The 16,201-nt window shown below is 46.0% G+C and overlaps 1 protein-coding gene across 2 annotated transcripts in view; it reads left to right on the top strand.

Moving 5' to 3' along the window:
• LOC132828437 (5' exonuclease Apollo-like) overlaps positions 1 to 16,201 on the top strand; it is a 173,720-nt gene that overhangs the window by 136,325 nt on the left and 21,194 nt on the right. The window contains exon 2 of one of the 2 annotated variants that reach the window (XM_060845563.1): positions 2,864 to 3,079. The exons of the other annotated variant lie outside the window; for it this stretch is intronic. Within the exon in view, the coding sequence (XP_060701546.1) occupies positions 2,891 to 3,079 (189 nt within the window). The 5' untranslated portion in view covers positions 2,864 to 2,890. The remainder of the gene's footprint in view (positions 1 to 2,863; positions 3,080 to 16,201) is intronic. 2 annotated transcript variants of the gene reach the window in all.

Raw genomic sequence — 16,201 nt, 5'->3', positions numbered from 1 at the left:
GGCAGTAGGAGTATACTTAAGAGTGAAATCGGGAGGGCAAAAAGGGGACATGAGGTAGCTTTGGCAAATAGAATTAAGGAGAATCCAAAGGATTTTTACAAATACATTAGGGACAAAAGGGTAACTAGGGAGAGAATAGGGCCCCTCAAAGATCAGCAAGGCGCCCTTTGTGTGGAGCCGCAGAAAATGGGCAAGATCCTAAATGAGTATTTGGATCAGTATTTACTGTGGAAAAGGATATGGAATATATAGAATGAAGAGAAATAGATGGTGACACCTTGCAACTGTTCATATTACAGAGGAGGAAGTGCTGGATGTCTTGAAATGCGTAAAGGTGAATAAATCCCCAGGACCTGATCAGGTGTACCCAAAAATCTGTGGGAAGCTAGAGAAGTGATTGCTGGGCCTCTTGCTGAGATATTTGTAGCATTGATAGTCACAGTCACAGGTGAGGTGTCAGAAGACTAGAGGTTGGCTAACGTGGTGCCACTGTGTAAGAAGGGTGGTAAAAGACAAGCCAGGGAACTATAGACCAATGAGCCTGATGACGGTGGTGGGCAAGTTGTTGGAGGGAATCCTGAGGGACAGGATATGCATATATTTGGAAAGATAAGGACTGATTAGGGATAGTCAACATGGCTTTGTGTGGGGGAAATCATGTCTCAAAAACTTGTTTGAGTTTTTTGAAGAATTAACAAAGAGGATTGATGAGGGCTGAGTGGTAGATGTGATTTAGTTGGACTACATATGGTGTTTGACAAGGTTCCCAATGGGAGACTGGTTAGCAAGGTTACATCTCATGGAATACAGGGAGAACTAGCCATTTGGATACAGAGCTGGCTCAAAGGAAGAAGAGAGGGTGGTGGTGGAGGGTTGTTTTTCAGACTGGAGGCCTGTGACCAGTGGAGTACCACAAGGCTCGGTGTTGGGTCCACGACTCTTCATCATTTATATAAATTATTTGGTTGCGAGCATAAGAGGTATAGTTAGTAAGTTTGCAGATGACACCAAAATTGGAGGTGCATTGGACAGCAAAATAGATTACCTCAGATTCCTGAAGAAGGGCTCATGCCCGAAACGACGACTCTCCTGCTCCTTGGATGCTGTCTGACCTGCGCTTTTCCAGCAACACATTTTCAGCTCTGATCTCCAGCATCTGCAGTCCTCACTTTCTCCTACCTCAGATTACAACAGGATCTTGACCAGATGGGCCAATGGGCTGAGAAGTGGCAGATGGTGTTTAATTCAGATAAATGTGAGGTACTGCGTTTTGGGAAAGCAAATCTTAGCAGGACTTTATACACTTAATGGTAAGTTCCTGGGGAATGTTGCTGAACAAAGAGATCTTGGAGTGCAGGTTCACAGCTCCTTGAACGTGGAGTCGCAGGTAGATCAGATAGTGAAGAAGGTGTTTGGTATGCTTTCCATTATTGGTCAGAGTATTGAGTACAGGAGTTGGGAGGTCATGTTGCAGCTGTACAGGACATTGGTTAGGCCACTGTTGGAATATTGCATGCAATTCTGGTCTCCTTCCTATCAGAAAGATATTGTGAAACTTGAAAGGGTTCAGAAAAGATTTACAAAGATGTTGCCAGGTTTGGAGGATTTCAGCTATGGGGAGAGGCTGAACAGGCTGGGACTGTTTTCCCTGGAGCGTCAGAGGTTGAGGGGTGACCTTGTAGAAGCTTACAAAATCATGGGGGGCATGGATAGGATAAATAGACAAAGTCTTTTCCCTGGGGTCAGGGAGTCCAGAACTAGAGGGCATAGGTTTAGGGTGAGAGGGGAAAGATATAAAAGACACCTAAGGGGCAACTTTTTCACGAAGGGGGTGGTACGTGTATGGAATGAGCTGCCAGAGAAAGTGGTGAAGGCTGGTACAATTGCAAAATTGAAAAGGCATTTGGATGGGTATATGAATAGGAAGGGTTTGGAGGGATATGGATTGGGTGCTGGCAGGTGGGACTAGATTGGGATGGGATAGCTGGTCGGCATGGACAAGTTGGACTGAAGGGTCTGTTTCCATGCTATACATCTCTATGACTCTAAGTCTGGATAACTCTTCATCAGAGCGCCATTAAGATAAAAGGATGTTGACATTAGGTCAGCAGAGTGAGAATGAAAAATAGGTGTGAGGTGGGAATGTTTTTGTTACCAGAGCATTTAGTGGGGGGAGGGGTGGGTGGGTCTCTGATTACCATTGTTCCACTCTACACTAGTAACATGCTGTATACTATAACAAGATAAGGTAAGATGTAACAGCAGGAAGAGGACATTGGCAGTTTAAGTCTATTCTGCCATTCATTATGATCGTGGACAATTGTCTGCTCATTGGAGAAATTGTGAAGAAGGGCACTCTGCAGCTATCTATGTATACCATGTGTTGTTAGGTAGGAGGGTACCCAAGAGAAAGAGCTATCTTGACAGGATTCAAGCATCCAGTGCTTAAGAGTTTAAACACCAAAAAGGTTTGACATTTCTGCCTAGTGTAACTGCAGCTCTTGAATTTGAAAATGATTTGTTTACTGAGGCACCTATATGCAAAACTGGTATGGAAGATAAATTTTGGCAGTTTCATGGTGGTATCTTTTTATAGTCTGAGCTAAATATGAAACTTTGATATATTTTGAAATACAATCTGAAGGCTTATCAGTGCTTTTTATATGTAATACGCAAGGAGATGATTGTAGAGTTAACTGGTCAGCATACTGATTCCTTGGTTCAATTCTATGGTGACTAGTCAGATCAAGAACTGCTTTATGTCAGTCCATTATGAGATGTTGGTTCAGTAAAACATTAAATGACAGATTAATTCATAAATTTTATCTCGAGTTACAGGGGTATTGTTTCTTATCTTGTGCAGATGCTGACTGTTCACAAATAGCGAGCAATGAATGGAACTTTGATCCCAAATACTCCGTTTGCTGTTGATTTCTGGCAGGTTCGGAAGTGCAGCCATGTCCGTTTTTTCTTTCTGTCCCACTTGCACAGTGATCATACATCAGGTCTCTCCTCCACCTGGAGCAGACCAATATATTGCTCTCCCATAACTGCCAAGTTGTTGCGTTGGAAGTTTCAGGTAAGCCAAAGAGGTGAGGATTTCACTGTTCTATTTTTTGGCTGTCGTAAAGATAGCAACTCAGGATGAGATATAATCCCACATGCACTCCTCGCCTCTCTCGTACTTCACTCAGAAAAATTGTTTATGCTTGTGAATTCTGAGTATGAGTACTGCTGACTGTTTATCTGAAGAGGATCAACAGACGAGCCATTGTCCAAATGATCTGTTTGTCTTCTATTTTTGAAAGCATAGATTTACTAGCCCTTGACATAGTTAGATTTTCTGTGACGTTAATTATCAAGAGACATGGACATTCTCTGTATTCAGTTTAAAGAAAAATTATCTCATGCCACCAGCAATACGTGTAGGGTATAAAATGGCTGCCTCAGACCCAAGCAACACCCTGCCCTGCATTGAAAGAAAAATCTTCTGAGGATGTGGGTGAGCAGCCAGGATTTATTCTCCATCCCTAGTTACCCTAAAGTCATTGAACTCAACCACATTATATGGCATTTAAATCACATATATCACAGACCAGGTGAGGACAACACCTGAACGATATCAATGATCCAGTTAAGTTGAATTGTTAAAACTGAGGGGTTTCTCTTGTGATGCAATGGTAACGCACCTACCCCTGAACCAGAAGGCCTGGGTTTACATTCCATCTCCTCCAAAGGTGTGTAACCGCATCTCTGAACAGGTTGATTAGAAAAATAGATGAACAAAAAAAATTATAACTATACAATGTCATTTATATTAGCCCACTAAAGCCAATACTTACTAAATTTCATTTTACAGTGTGCTGTTGGGCTTTGTAAACACAGATCTCTGGGCGACGAATTTAATTCCATAGCTGGTCGACCGTTGCAGTGCCAATCATTCTTTGTCCCTTCACCTTGTTTATTCTTTCTTGACATCCCTTGTTTGTCTAGTTTCACTTCAATGCCATCTGCTTTTTTTCTGCATTTTCAAGTTCCATTGTACATCTTGCTGCGAATCACATTACAAAAGACTACGGATTCCACCCAAATCCTTTATTTCTCTTTTCCTACAGTTTCCTGTTCCACTACACTGAAATTGCCATGAGCCCCTCACACTTGCTGTAGATCTCACTGCAGCCTTTTGAGACTTTTGTGGAATTTTGGCAACCACTTTTAAAGATGTTGCCCTTCATTATCGTGCCAAGCTCCTCAGATTTTCCTTGTCAGGTGCAGAAGGCTCATGGATGCTTTCCTCGTTAAAATATTCTCGTTTGTCCCCATCCTCAGTTTTTGCACTGAGGTAGAGTCATAGAGATGTATAACATGGAAACAGTCTTTCGGTCCAAGTCGTCCATGCTGACCAGATATCTCAACCCAATCTCCTCTATCTCCTTTGGCTCCTCCATCTCCTGCTGCCTTGCTGATCTTTGAAGGGCCCTATTCTCTCCTTAGTTACCCTTTGGTCCTTAATGTATTTGTAAAACCCTTTAGATTCTCCTTAACTCTATTTGTAAAAGCTATCTCAATTCTCCTTTTTGCCCTCCTGATTTCCCTCTTACGTACACTCCTACTGCCTCCATACTCTTGTTAGGATTCATTCGCTCTGTCTTGTCTATACCTGACATATGCTTCCTTCTTTTTCTTAGCCAAACCCTCAATTTCTTTAGTCATCCTGCATTCCCTACACCTACCAGCCTTTCCTTTCACCCGAACACCCGATCTCATTTCTGAAGGCTTCCCACTTTCCAGCTGTCCCTTTACCTGCGAACATCCGCCCCCAGTCAGCTTTTGAAAGGTCTTGCCTAATACTGTCAAAATTAGCCTTTCTCCAATTTTGAACTTCAACTTTTAGATCTGGTCTAACCTTTTCCATCACTATTTTAAAACTAAGAGAATTATGGTCGTTGGCCCCAAAATGCTCCCCCACTGACACTTCAGTCACCTGTCCTGCCTTATTTCCCAAGAGTAGGTAAAAGTTTAACATAGAACATTGCAGTGTAGTACAGGCCCTTCAGCCCTCGATGTTGCGCTGACCTGTCATATCAATCTGAAGCCCATCTAACCTACACTATTCCATGTACGTCCATATGCTTGTCCAATGACGATTTAAAGTTGGCGAATCTTCTACTGTTACAAGCAAAGCACCCCATACACTTATGAGTAAAGAAACTACCTCTGACATCTGTCTTATATCTATCACCCCTCGAATTAAAGCTATTCCCCCTCGTGCTCACCGTCACCATACTTGGAAAAAGGATGGACAGGGATAACCTATCTATCCCTCTGATTATCTTGTATGTCTCTATTAAGTCACCTCTCAGCCTTCTTCTCTCCAACGAAAACAGCCTCAAGTCCCTCAGCCTTTCCTCGTAAGACCTTTACTCCATACCAGGCAACATCCTAGTAAATCTCCTCTGCACCCTTTCCAAAGTTTCCACATTCTTCTTATAATGCGGTGACCAGAAACATACACAATACTCCAAATGCGGCCGCACCAGAGTTTTGTACAGCTGTAGCATAATCTCATTGTTCCGGAACTCGATCCCTCTATTAATAAAAGCTAAAATACAGTATGCCTTCTTAACAACCCTGTCAACCTGGGTGGCAACTTTCAAGGATCTGTGTACCTGGACACCGAGATCTCTCTGCTCATCTACACTGCCAAGAATCTTACCATTAGCCCAGCACTTTGCATTCCTGTTCCTCTGACCTAAGTAAATCACCTCACACTTGTCCACATTAAACTCTATTTGCCACCTCTCAGCCCAGCTCTGCAGCTTTTCTATGTTTCTCTGTAACCTACAATATCCTTCGTCACTACCCACAACTCCACCAACCTTAGTATCGTCTGCAAATTTACTAACCTACCCTTCTACGCCCTCATCCAGGTCATTTATAAAAATGACGAACGGCAGTGGACCCAAACCGACACTTGCAGTACACCACTAGTAACTGGACTCCAGGATGAGCATTTCCCATGAACCACCACCCTCTGTCGTCTTTCAGCAAGCCAATTACTGATCCAAACTGCTATATCTCCCACAAACCCATTCTTCCGCATTTTGTACAATAGCCTACTGTGGAAAACCTTATCGAACGCCTTGCTGAAATCCATATACACCACATCAACTGGTTTACTCTCATCTACCTGTTTGGTCACCTTCTCAAAGAACTCAATAAGGTTTGTGAGGCACGGCCTACCCTTCACAAAATCGTGCTGACTATCCCTAATCAAATTATTATTTTCTAGATGATTATAAATCCTATCTCTTATAACCTTTTCCAACACTTTACCAACAACTGAAGTAAGGCTCACTGGTCTATAATTACCTGGGTTGTCTGTACTCCCCTTCTTGAACAGAGGAACCACATTTGCTATCCTCCAGTCTTCTGGCACTATTCCTGTAGACAATGACGATTTAAAGATCAATGCTAAAGGCTCGGCAGTCTCCTCGCAGGCTTCTCAGAGGATCCTAGGATAAATCCCATCCAGCTCAGGGGACTTGTATATTTTCACACTCTGCAGTATTTGTAATACCTCTTCCTTGTGAACCACAATCCCACCTAGTCTAGTAGCCTGTATCTCAGTATTCTCCTTGACAACATTGTCGTTTTCTGGAGTGAATACTGTCAAAAAATATTCATTTAGTGCTTCCCCTATCTCTTCTGACTCCACACTCAACTTCCCTCTACTCTCCTTGATTGGCCCTAATCTTACTCTCGTCATTCTTTTATTCCTAAAATACCTATAGAAGGCCTTAGAGTTTACCCTGATATGTAATTAAACTGCAGTGATATGTACTTCTTGTCAGATGTGGGAGGTTAAAGAGAGTTTAAGGGTTACTGCGCATTATATCTGCCAACAACTTCTCATGTCTCCTCCTGGCTCTTCTGAGCTCTCCCTTTAGGTCTTTCCTGGCTACCTTGTAACCCCTAAGCGCCCTAACTGAGCCTTCACATCTCCTAACATGACCCCTCCTCTTCCTCTTGACCAGAGACTCCACTTCCTTCGTAAACTATGGCTCCCGTGCTCTCCAGCTTCCTCCCTGCCTGACAGGTACGTACTTATCTAGGTATCCAAATGGAGGATGGGAAACATTTCTGGCTGTAAGAGCTGCTCCTTTTTTTTTGAGGTATTTTAGGTGTTGGAGGTGATTTCCTCAAATTCCAGGAGCAACAATTACTATTTTATATGCTGTTGCATTGTTTTGGAACTTTGGGAAAAAAAAGTCAAACCAACAGCAGTTTAAAAGGGAGAAGAGCAGACAAAGGAATCACATGGTGAGGACAGTGCAAGAGAGAGAGAGAGAGAGAGAGAACCTGCACAGTTACTGCCTTTGCTGTTGGAATTCGTGTATTGCTGGACATGGGAGTGCATCTGGTAAAATTAACAAACAGTGAAATTCACAAACTAATCTGGGAGGAACTGTTGGCCGAAGTTCACAGGACAGCATCATATAAGTTAATTGTTGTTTTAAGTCTGTCCAAGAGAAAGGCTGCAACAGTGAGGACAGTGAATTCTTTCTTGATTATATGTTTTTGGAGATAAGTCTCTTGATTAAACTTATAATATAAGCCATAGATATTAATTTAACCTGGGGTAGTGTTTGTAGAGGAATAAGACGGTGTTATTTTCTGTGATGGATGGCAGTTATAGGAAGGGGGGAAAAGTCTCAGATACAGACACATAGTCACAGTTACTAGGGAGATAGTGAGGAAAGAGATCAATCTGAGACGGATACAGCTGAGAACAGAAGTGAGTCAAACAGTCAGGGCAGGGACAAGGTAGGACTAATAAATTAAACTGCAATTATTTCAATGCAAGGGGCCTAACAGGGAAGGCAGATGACCTCAGGGCATGGTTAGCAACATGGAACTGGGATATCATAGCAATTACGGAAACATGGCTCAGGGCTGTGCAGGACTGGCAGCTTAATGTTTGTTGGGACGGCCCCGCAGGGTCTCGTCTCCACGTGTTCTTTGGAAGGAGAGATCACACCGGCTTCTAAAGTTTGGAGCAAAACACCGTTTATTACAGAATCAAGACTGGCAAACTATACAACGAATTCTACAGCATGCAATTCGTTGGAGAAGGCGTTCTGTCTTCCTCTTCGGATCTGGTGCAGTTATACTTTGCGCTTCCTCGAGTTCCCGGTCAGGTTCCCCTCGTTCGGTTCTCTCATTGGTCTGTTCACCTGTCTGTGAAGGGATTAGTGTCTCTATTGGCTGCACCGAGATATCTGTCCAGCTCCTGCTGTGCTGGATAATGGGCAGGCATCCTGGGTTCGGCAGTTTCCGATCTTACAATTCAAGAGTCTATTGTTTGGAAGAGTTTCCTCATTGCTATGCGTCTGGCTGTCTAGGCGTTTACAATAGTTTTCCATAGTTGAATAAACAGGTATTATCATTTAACATAAGTTCTGATGGAGTTTGACGTCAGCAAAGACATTAACAAGTACTTTATCGATTTAAGTGTTGTATCGGTGCAATTTACACTATCCGATAGTTACCGGTTTCCTTTATTAGCAATGAGTTTGTAACAGGACGATCTGAAACTGACGGACATGTTCTAATCACCGAGGAATGTGGCCTCAGGCAGGCAGTCCTGCAGTTGCTGGGTTTATTCCACATGGCTGTGGTTTAGCTGTTACTTGACAATGTCTGTTCTAGTAATGGTGCTCCCCTCCCTAGCCCCAATGTAGGTACCCCGATAGCAGATTATCCCCAACATTCCGTCCCTTGGCCTCGAAAGAGGCCACACTCCCCATTCCATGAGGAACGCAACACCACGAGGCGACCGGTGTCCGGTGTTGTCTCGACCAGACTCACCGGTTCTAGGGAGACAGTGATGTGGGGATGAAGGGTGCCTTGAAAAACGCGCCGCTACACAATTAACAAATAGATAGTCAAAACTGAATGCTAATCTTAACCAATAGTTGAAGTAATTGAGGCAGTTTCTGCAGAAATGACGAAAAACACAGGATTAATTAAGCATTGCAACAAGACATTCAGAGCTGGCGAAATGTACGCGAGTAGGTTAGAATGAGTAAGCTGTTCGCTGAACGCAAGTCTGTAGTCCAAAGAGCAGCCGAGTGTAATTACGTGTTGTAAGTTGGGAAAGGGAATAGGCATAGCCCGGTACCAGCAGTTAGGTACCTGCTAGTGATCAGAAACCCAGTGAGAACCTGTACTGTGCCCCGGTGGTCCTGTAGATCAGTATGCTTCAGAGAGCAGCAGTGCTGTCCAATCGTCCGACACGGATGCAAGCGGCTAGAAATCTCATCAAATGGACACAAATGTAGGCCACCCGTTCCGATGTCAGTGCGCGACTGTGCCTGTCTTAGGTTGTCCCTCGCTCGAGGGATCTTACCCGTCATTGGCTAACCAGTCGTGCTGCATTGAGTAATAGATGCCGACATCCGTTTCACCGCCCCAAGGACAGACGTGGGCAGCTGCTTAGCATGGTCAGTGGCCTCCGAGAGTGGCTGAGGCCAGTCAGGAATACTGGACAGTCCGCAAAGGCCGCTTGCGAGGACAGCAGTGTTTCGATTGCCAGGGCACACAGTACATCTCACCCACCCGCTGTTATGAAAGGATCAATTCACATATCCCCAATTTAAACGGGCAAAATAAATAAGTAGGGGCTCTTTGGACAACCAGGCTTCATTCAGTGTGGATGAAGATGAAAAGTTAGTCATGGGTACAACAGGATCAGATGAATTCAGAAGAAAACCATTGAGAGAGCTGACACGCACCGGAGAGATAGCATCTACTATGCCCGAACCGCGAGCTCATGCAAAGGCGGTAGTAGACCAATGGAGAGACTAACTGGCAGGTCCCCCGTCGCCCGCCCTTAATGCAACCGGCCGCAATCAAAAAACCACCCCCCCCCGACGGCTCATGAATGGGAGCGAGCTTACAGCATGCATTCTATATGCCCTTTTCTGTTCGTAGGAGATCACACACAGGCTGTCGTGTACGCAGAGTTGGTGGCGGCGACGGCTTCTGGTGAAGCTCAGCGTATGGGGGGTTCGGTTGAGAAGTAATGATACCATATTACCTTTAAACCAGCGAGATTGGGCTGTATGAATGCAGTAAAAGGAGTCCCCGCATCACCAGGGTGATATCTGGCGGGGACAGTCAGGAACCATCTGACTACTATGGGAAATAAAGTATTGTGTTGAATAACATAATATAAGGAGAGGTGATAGGTGTCTTTGGGGGTGGTAAGTCTGGGAGGCCGGAATGGACGGGAGTCAGTCCTCAAATTCTCCAGTCAATACTTCTGGACATGAGGTCTGTGCTCATGTGGAATGTCAAATGCAACCAGTAAGAGTGCACTCAACCATTTGTGTAAGAGGAATGGGGGGGGGCAGATATAAAAAGACAATGGTGAAAATAATGAAGGTAGTCTGAAACCCTTAACCATTCTTATGAGTTGCGGACCTGTACGTGGCAGTATTTCAATGAAAAATATCCACCAAAAGGAGTCACATAAAAATAGAGTGAACTCTGTGTGAGGTAGAAGGAGTGGTTTCATGTAAGGGGAAGGGTACAACCTTGGACAAAGGAAGCCAGAGGAATTTGTGATCTCCAATCAGAGAAAAAGGCCCCCGACCACGGGCTGCCACAAAAGGCAATCGAGGTAGGGGTAAACAGATTATACTGTAGGTGTTTCGTGTTTGTCGAATTACGAAGAGTCAGAAGAAAAAATGTAAAAACGCAACCACGCCACTGGTTCAGTGTCGGGGAGGTAATTGCGGGGAAGCAGTCACGCAAAAGATACCAAGTAGCAGTATTCCTTAATCTGAAAAAGTTAAAATCAAACGTGCGCAGACTGCCGAAGACACTTAGCAGGATAACCCGTGCCCACTTGAGCATCAGCACTACACGGGGCAGATTAAAGTCGGGATAATGATAAGAATGCAAGATGGTACGAGTTGCAGTTATGACTCGGTACGAATGTGAACTAGCAGCTGCAGGAGTACAAACGTCTGCATGCATGTTAAATACGCAATGTTGAAGAGTAAAAAATATTCGGCCAAGAGTTTTGTCGAAAAAATAGGGTAACTCCCTCGAGAGGGAAGTGGGATTGGTAATAGTGAGAAGGGAACCACAGTAGACTGCATAGGGGAAGGCAAACGGTACGCTTTGATAATGCGCGGTAAGGGGCACAAGTAGTTTCGATTTGCACCCCGGGGAACTGCCCGTGCTCGGGGCGCACAACCAATGGGGTTGTCGTAGGACAATCGTTTGATGAGCCACCCATGGAGACCGTTTAGGATAAGGGTCATTAATGTGGAAATGATGAGGATCCCCATCAACTCTGTGGCAACGGGACAATAGAGCAGGTAAATTTTCACCATGTGGTTAGGGAAGACACAGCGCAGGAGATCCCCCTAACCTCTCAAGGCGCGCAGCGTAAGCCTCAAGGCGGTCGGGACCCTGTCTAGCAGGCAGGGGGGGATTGTCGCCCCCAGACACTTGGGTATGATATTGGAGCGAACCGCGACTGTGATTCAGAAAGTATGGGTAACATCAGAAAAAAAAGGCGCCTACACAAGGGATCAAGACAAATGTAGACAAAAAGGAGGTTGAAGCATCAACTAAAGGGCACAATCCTATCCTGATGGCTATTTGCCCGCTCGCAGCGGAGTCCATGATAAACAAGGTGGATCTCTTAAGATAAGGCTGAATGAAGAGTTTAGACAGCGAAATAAAGTACAAGAAGAGCAAAGATATCAGTGAAATGGACCCATGTCGGGCCGTGTCAAGGTGGGGCTGCATGTTCCCATCTCATTCTGCACCTCCCCGTCAGGTCCCGTCTCACCGAGTGATTTTAGGGATATATTAGGTTGTGCTGACCTGGAGCAATGAGAGAAGTGGTGCGTGTAGTGGCCTATGTGTTTCCAGCCAGCTCAGTACAAGATATGATGATGATGATGATGATTATGGAGAGGGGCCTTTCTCACCAGGAGCCTGATGAGTAAAGCAAAACTCTCGGCAATTGGGAGATTTGCGGTGGAACGAAGTTGGACTGTTTGACTGAGGGGACTGGTTTCCCTGAATGAGGTACAGAACGAGAGGTGCGAGTACGATCCTTGCCTATGCAAGAACCTGCTTGTGTGAGGGGCCGTGTGCCCTAGCCAAAAGAGTGTGCGCAGGTGCTGCGGGCATGTTGGGAAGGAGATAGAGAGAGAGAGAGAGAATCTCAAAAGGCTGGTCAGACAGGTCAGGACAGAAATTGGCTGTGTAGCAGTTTCCTCCGTTTAATACATGAGGATTTGATCAGTTCGAGGGAAGTAACAGCCTTTAAAAGATACCCCGGGGAAAGGACATAAAGGAACCTGGTGACCCTGCCGTTCTCAGCGCGAACCTGCGTGTCGCAAAAGATATGAACAGATGAATTGGAGAGGACTACTCGCAGTTGAGGAGACTGAAGGATTTGGGCAGGAGCTGAGCATTGATCCCCGTGGGAGGCATTTGTATGTGTAATGCCTTGAAGCAAAAGGCGACGGCAAAGTGCTGCCGATACTGTAGGTGCGGTGGAGGACAAAAGAGAGCGTTGGCCAGGAGTGTGACAGAGAAAAATGATAGGCAGGCGTGAGCGCCCACAGTGCAACAGAGGGGTCGGGAACCTTCAAGTTTGCAGTGGCGGTGGCCCCATTTATTATTTGGAGATGACGTGACGAAACCTGGTAGCAAACCTCAGGGAGAATAAGAATTTGGAAAGTCCTGGTAGCAAACCTCAGGGAGCATGAGAGTTTGGAGAGAAGATGGGGCGCAGAGCACGGCAGTAGAAGCATAGTGAGTGAAATGCGGCCAGAAGATGAGTTACTGTGTCCTGGTAGGAAACCTCAGGGAGCTCAAAACCTTAAAAGAGATGGAGCGTAAGGATCCGCGGATCTTCTATTCAGCAAGACCCAGTTGAATTCATGCAAGCTGAATGAAAGACAGAACTAAGACGACCTCAGATCCGGCGGTGAACATAAAGTGTGTGGGTTTGGGAGAAAACGATGAAGGGGCGTGACTATGGCATGGGGAATGGGGAGCAGGGGTGTAGGATAGGGCAGTACAATCGGCAAGAGGAGTCTGTACGAGATTTCAATGGGAAGATTTGGTACTGACTGGCAGTTACAGGCTGCATGTTCAAAGCATTAGAGAATGTAGCCTCAGACAGGTAGACTGGCTGGCAGCTTCACCCTGCATGGCTGCCAATACCCGTTTAGGGACTGGACATGGCAGTGTCTGTTGCAGCAATAGCTCAACCCTCCCTAGCCTCAAACTTGAGGAGGGGGACAAGTAATAGGAGGAAATGAGTGCGCATATACTCGTAAAAATGAAAGGCTGTGCATGTGATTGTAATGAAAGTACATTTTCTAGTCGTTGTGCCACTCGATTAGTGGCTGAGGCCTCGCAGGTGATATTCCCTTCTGTGACCTTGACCACAGGGGCTTGTAGGGTCGGCCCCTCGTAAGATGGTGTAATTTGGGCAATTGGCGCAGTGTGTGTCGTGGGGGATACAGGGGGTCCAGGTGGCCCTGATTGGGGACAACTGTAAGGGGCGGCGGAACGAGTTTGTGCCCCTCGGTGTGGGCTGTTCGTAGAACAGAGGGTGTGTGGTGGGGAAGGGGGTAAAATGGGGTGTGGTTGAGAACCCACTCCGCGCTATACTCCGGGAGGGGGTCGTGCGTGCTCTTGTTTTGGCAGGTGGGGCTGGCAAATGGGTCAGAAACCGTACTAGGAGCTTCCGTAGGTAGACAGAGTCGTCATCTGCCTTAGCAGAAGGCTTTGATAGATTAAATGAGCGCCCATAATACTTTAGCGGAAGGAAAATCTGTGGACTTGGGAGAAAAGATAAAAAATGGGTGCGTGAGAAGGGGCATTAAAAATAGGAGGGCATAGACGGAAAAATGAATAAGTGGCCCCCTCTTGTCTTTTTTTTTTACAATCTGTGAACATGAGGGGAAAAAGGATGGCCTAAGCACCCATGTCGGCGGACAAAAAGATGAGTGAGTGGTCGCGAGGAAGAGAGATGGATGAGCTGGGCCAAGCACTGTACTGTGTGCTGAGTTGCAGGTCCTGGTTGGAGGCCTGAGACCTGTGACCAGCGGGAGAAAAAGAGAGAGAGACAAAAATAAGTGAGCTGGGGGATATTTGGGCATTAAGACGGCCAAACACTGGTCATACAAAACACTGTAAAAAGGGCGAGTAGTGGTGGCCACTGCGCCACAGTATGGCAATACGGCAATGCGCATGTTGGTCGGTACGTTGTATTTAAAAGTAAAAAGGTACGACCTGTCAAACAAGATGTAGTTAGAGGCATGATTCATATCAACATCACAATAATTGAAGAAGACCTTTCCATCGGGCAATCCCATGGACCAGGGCAATGACGCTTGAGAGACCCATCGGTGTAGTGGTGGCGCGGCAGTTGACCTGTTAGGGTCGTAGAACCCCCGAAGGCGAGCAGCCCCTCCCAGACTGAGCAATCGTGCCACGAGTGAGCCTTCGCGCCAAAAGTGAACGGGCCCCGCCCAAACTGAGCCTTCGCGCCAAAAGTAAGAAAACCCGCCAAAACCAAGCAGACTCGCCAAAAACTAAGGTGACCCCGGGACACCCCGGGATTCACCGTCTTAGGACGGCACAACCGTAGTGGTCTGAAAATTAAAAGCTCCACCATCCCTTCCTGCGTCCCCTCCCTATATCCAGCTATTACTTTTCCAAGTGAAAGAGTAATTAAAAGTGATAGTGGGGTAGTACACAACGTTGGGGCGGACAGAAGTCATTAACCCTAAGACCAAGACAAGACTATGGAGAAAAATCCCAGACTGTTAAGTTAACAATCCCAAACCGCTGAGTGCAGAGAACAAAACTCATGTACTCAGACACCAGTAAAACTGCTTTTTGGCTGCTAGGCGGCTTCCCACGGTCCCTCTCCGTCGCTCAGGCTGTCGGTGCCGGTCCGCTGTATACCGAGGTCTCGCTGTCGAAGCGGTCCAGCAGGACCAGACCTGGGATGAAACGTTTGCTGCGACACCTCCGTTCGCCACGTCCGTTAAAAATCACTGCACTCACTCACTCACTCACTCCCTCTCTCACTGGGCCGGCCCCACACTGGTTTTCACCCACATACATGCCAAGCCACGCATACTGTCGGTGTGTCCGTACCCTCGTCTCAGTCTGTCGCAGTCCCTCATCCCCAGTTTTAGTTACATGTTTCGAGGCATTACATCCTCGGCGGTCCGAAATCAAGTCCCCCATGTCGGATCCCCCTGATGGGTATCGCTTTAAAGAACAGCGTCTTTCAAAGCCTGACCTTCGCGTGGCAGACTTCTGCTCTTAACAACCGGTCTAAGGCAGACGCCTGTGCGGATAACACTGTTCAGAAGATGAGATCCGACCTCTGTCACCTCTAGGTCATTTTTTGTGGTCCAAAGTTCAAGTCCCCCATGACGGATCTCCCCTGGTGGGTACCGCTTCAAAAACAGAGCGTCTTTCAAAGCCTGACCTTCGCGTGGCAGATCTCTGCTCTTAACAACCGGTCTAAGGCAGACGCCTGTGCAGGTAAACCCTATCCAGGAGATGAGATCCGCCCTCTGTCACCTTTAGGTTTGATGAATGCTAGCAACAAGTGTGTCTATCGATAGTTGTCAGTGTGAAAGTGCTTCTTATAAAAAAAAGGATCCAATCAGTCAAGTGCGGTCAGCGCTGTATTAATTAATTTCAAAAACACATCCAGGCTCCGAAAGCCACGCGAAAACTTAACTCAAAAAACTGCGTCCAGGATCCGAAATCCACGCGTAAACTTAATTCAAAAAACCGCGTCCAGGATCCGAAATCCATGCGTAAACTTAAATCAAAAAACTGCGTCCAGGATCCGAAATCCACGCATTAACTTAACTCAAAAAAAACCGCGTCCAGGATCCGAAATCCACGCGTAAACTTAGGCTAGCCAAGGATCAGTTAGTCACTTCAGTACCGCGAAACAGGCAGGTATTAGTAGAAGTGAAAAATAGCTTACCCAGTGTGGACTCTGCAACGTTGCTGCCAAACTGATTTAAATGTACTGTTTGGGTTGGTGAGGATCAGGGAGCAGACAAAGACTGACTAACTAAAAAATTTATCTACTGGAAGTCTTTGCTTTAACAGGCGCTTC

This window comes from Hemiscyllium ocellatum, chromosome 26 (assembly GCF_020745735.1).
Source record: "Hemiscyllium ocellatum isolate sHemOce1 chromosome 26, sHemOce1.pat.X.cur, whole genome shotgun sequence".
Lineage (NCBI taxonomy): Eukaryota > Metazoa > Chordata > Chondrichthyes > Orectolobiformes > Hemiscylliidae > Hemiscyllium > Hemiscyllium ocellatum.
The sequence above is the reverse complement of the archived record's forward strand: the minus strand, read 5'-3'. Positions and strand labels throughout refer to the sequence as shown.